This window comes from Caretta caretta, chromosome 2 (assembly GCF_965140235.1).
Source record: "Caretta caretta isolate rCarCar2 chromosome 2, rCarCar1.hap1, whole genome shotgun sequence".
Classification (NCBI taxonomy): Eukaryota; Metazoa; Chordata; order Testudines; family Cheloniidae; genus Caretta; species Caretta caretta.
The window spans coordinates 54,700,875-54,704,812 of NC_134207.1; the positions used below are offsets into that span (position 1 = coordinate 54,700,875).

The 3,938-nt window shown below is 31.3% G+C and overlaps 1 protein-coding gene across 1 annotated transcript in view; it reads right to left on the reverse strand.

Moving 5' to 3' along the window:
* Window positions 1–3,451, reverse strand: part of LOC125631062 (uncharacterized) — a 129,707-nt gene extending 126,256 nt beyond the window's left edge. Inside the window, exons 1-3 of the mRNA XM_075124651.1 lie at window positions 3,392–3,451; window positions 2,675–2,993; window positions 527–907 (exon numbers count right to left, since the gene is read on the reverse strand). Of these exons, the coding sequence (XP_074980752.1) occupies window positions 527–907; window positions 2,675–2,993; window positions 3,392–3,451 (760 nt within the window). The remainder of the gene's footprint in view (window positions 1–526; window positions 908–2,674; window positions 2,994–3,391) is intronic.
* Between the last annotated feature and the right edge of the window lie 487 nt (window positions 3,452–3,938).

Genomic DNA, 3,938 nt, shown 5'->3' on the forward strand with positions numbered 1-3,938 from the left:
GTAGATTATCATTCATTGCTGAATGGCTGCTTGTACTGTACAATTCAACCTGCAATACTTTTTGTAACTTATTTTGGTTTTGTGGATAATATCCACTTAAAAAAAGCTTTATGTCTTCAATTCATGAATGTGTTACAGATAGAGGTATACAATTCTATATAATGGGCATTAATCACACCAAATCAACAAAACACGACACTAAAACAATAACATTAATATAAAAATTGATAGGTTCAAATTATAATTTCTGTTGTCAGTGAATTTGCCGGAATTAGACAGAATTAGATTTTTAACTAAATTTTTACAAATACATTCAGTATGTGTAACAATAAAGTATTCAGGTATGTTTATTTAGTTTTGATAAAGTTGCTGTCTCCAGCTGCAAATTCATCCTAAAGCAGAGATGGGAACTTTTTTGTATTCATTTGATTACAGCAATCATATATCCAGGTGATTGAGAATTCTATTCTATTAGACTGCACCAAATTCACATTTCAGTAATATTACTATTTTTGTACATTATTACCTGTCTCTCTGTACTGCTTATGCACATCCTGCAGTTCCTGATTTAGCTGCTGAATCTCAGTTCTCAGTATGATGGCTTCTCTCTTCTTCTGATTCTTTTCTTTCTGTGTGTCCTGGATACTTGCTTTCAGTTTCTTGACCACACTGTCAAGGTGCTCCACCTCAGCAACTTTAGCTTTGATACCTTCCCTTGCCTGCAGGAGATCAGCTTCCGACTTTCTCAGAAGGTCATCTCTTTTGCGTATTGCCTGTGAAGACAAAAAAATTCCAATAGTGCCTTTTATGATGTACTTTTTATACTGCATCCTGCTATTTTGAGCTATAGGATACACGAAATTATACAGCATCTCATTAGCAACTGGGTCAAATACCCACATCTCCTCTAAGATCAAAAAGTTACAAGGAATTTAAGTTATAAAAAAGTGTTGAAGAAAAGATTTAGCATTACAATAAATATTTCATTAAATCAATACTTATAAATCCAAAGACAAAGAAAAATATTCCACATAATTCTGACAGTAAGAGAAAAACAATATACTTTGATCTAAATGAATGTTTTTTCTTTACAAAAAATTAAAAAGAAATTTCATAAAAATAAAAAAGATATTTAACCTCTTGGAGCCAACATCTACAGTGCTCTTTGGACTGGCACTATAGCCAACGACTGTAGATTAATATGCACATAGGGAAATCCCAGCACCAAATACATAACAATACCATTCTATTTTTTCCCCCAACTATTTAAACTTACTATCCCTATAAAATACAATAATTATAACATTTTAATTCTGTTTGTTTTAATGTTATTTTAAGATGCCATGTAGAAAATTTTGTCTTTAAATTAAGAGAAAAAGGTACTCTCATTTTAAACTGCGTGCACACAATTTTTAAAACACATACTGCAATTTTATCGGTTTAAGTTTCATATCAATCATTATTGGGTATTCATGAATGACTGTGCTTTATTGGCTTTATGCCACACCTTGATTCTCTATCATGTTCCATCTTGCTTCTTTTAATCTGAATATTTAGTACTCTTTCATGTCTTAATTACAGCAAATTGCACACAGTTGGCACCATTTCTTGAAATTAATCCCAGAGTACTTTGTTTCTGTCAAGCACAGTCAAAGCCTTAGAGAATAATAGTAAATGTTATTGCAGATCTAAATTTAAATGACTGTCTATGTATTTAACTTAAGCCTTTAATTATTCGTGCTGTACTGTTTTTGGTTCAAAATGTTAAACATTCTTCATTGAGAATGTAAAATTGGTTCAGACAGCTTGAAACCTGCAATGTTAACATGACAACAATTATTTGTATTAACATATTTTTTCAGGTGTGTAAAACTTCATACACAGTAGATAATATCCTGTCATAGGTAAAGATTCTTATTTCATTCTATTGCTCCAGTCAATAATAAATAATAAAGTTTAAATATAGGGAAGATACTGTTCTCTCTCTTTTTTAACTCATTTCCTTGTTTTTGTATTTTTGTATTTTTTCCTGCTGATTGTTAAATGGAATCAACATTGTTTCACTGCTAGTGAATCTTCAAAATGTTTGCCTATAAAACCAGTAAATTAAAAACATCTTCTATAGACTCTCTCAGAGAATCATAAGCCTTTTTTAAAAAAAAATGATTCTTATAAGAGTCAATTTAACAACGATAAAAGTACAAAAAACAGTATCAGGAAGTATCAAGGAAACAATAATGAGTTCAGCTTATTTTATGTTTCAACAGTACGGATATTATGTCACAAATTAAAAAATAAACATTTTTCACTGCATGTATGTTTTCACATAGGAAGCATTCACAGACTAATGTAAAAAGTGTTGGCCTATGTACCTTTGCTTCCATAGGAAAAGTACCGTTTGGTAGGTCTGTGACACTGAAAATAACTATAAATGGGATGTGCAGTTAAAAATGGCAAATATATTTCCTAAAATCTCTACAGACATATCAGATGAAATCATACTACTGTATTCTTTTTATTTTTTATCAACATGCATTTTGAAAGAATTGTTTTCCCAAATGCAAACATATCTTCAATTTAGGGACAATCAGAGAAGTATGTACTTACAAAATTTGTGATAAACTATTTTTTCCTCTAGAATTCATAACAAATATATATGTGAAGTAATGTATACCCAGCTCCCTCGTATCCTCTTTTGCAATGTGATTTTTCAAGAGAGAGCTGTTTTGCTCATTCTCATAGCAAGAGCATACCTGATCTTTTTTACAACAAAGTTCCTTGGCATCTGTAACGTCCCTTTCAAGCTGTGTTATCTGCTGTTCTAGCTGAGCAAGTTCCACTTTGTGTTTCTGCTGGGAAGCTATTACATCCAGATGCAATGACTGCAAGGTCTTCCCTAGCTTTTCAGTTTCAAGAACAGATTTTTTTCTGTTGGTCAAGTGCATTAGCAGCTTCAGCTTTTTGTTGCCATATGATCCGCTCACATTCTTCAACTTTGGAAGATTTTTCATTGTATTGATATTTCATTAACTCAAGCTTCTGTTTAAAATTAGAAATTAATGTGCATTATACCAGATGTCCTGATTCAATTAGCTATTACTTAAGAAACATAAATTATAGCCCAGTTTCCACATTTCAAAAGTTTAACATGTTGCCACTTGTGTTTTGTGCACAGTTTTAATTGAATATGAATATTTGAAAAGATTTGTTGGATTTATATATGAGTAAATTCCCATTTGTAATCATAAAAAGCAGCCCTATACTATTCATCGCCTATAGAAAGTTAGATAAAATATTGCTATGCTTTAAATTCAAAGTTAAATTGCTCATAGCATATCAAGTTAAAAACTAACCACTAAGTTTCTAAGCTTGCTACAAGGTATTTATTTACCTTTTGTAAAGACTCAGTATGTGCAGCTACTGCATCAAACTCTTCATTGAGCTGGTCCATGACTAGAGTGGTATTCTGTCAAAACAGATTATAGTAGAAATATGGCATTCTCTTTTTCAGAAACCTTTAAACAGGACAGAACATATTTTCATGCACATATTTGATAAAATGAAGATCAACCATTAATAAAAATAAATAAAAATCACAGTGCAGCATTAAAAAACCCACCTCATTTTGATGACAGTCAACTTTATCCTTGGACTTTTGAATTATTTGTTCATGCTGTTGACTGTATTTCTTGCTGCTTCTTTTTTTTTTTTTTTTTTTTTTTTTTAAGATCCTCTTGAGTGGAATGTAGTGCCTTTGTTTGCTGGTCAATCCTGTCTTTGAATGTCTCAGTGTGGTTGTATTTTTCTTTATACCAATGCTGGTAATTCAACATTTCAACTGCAAGGGAGTGAATGGCTTTCCTTTTTCTAATCAACCTGTCTGGCCAACATCACAAGTAATGACATAACCAAATAAAATATTATTGTGTTAAAGAGAT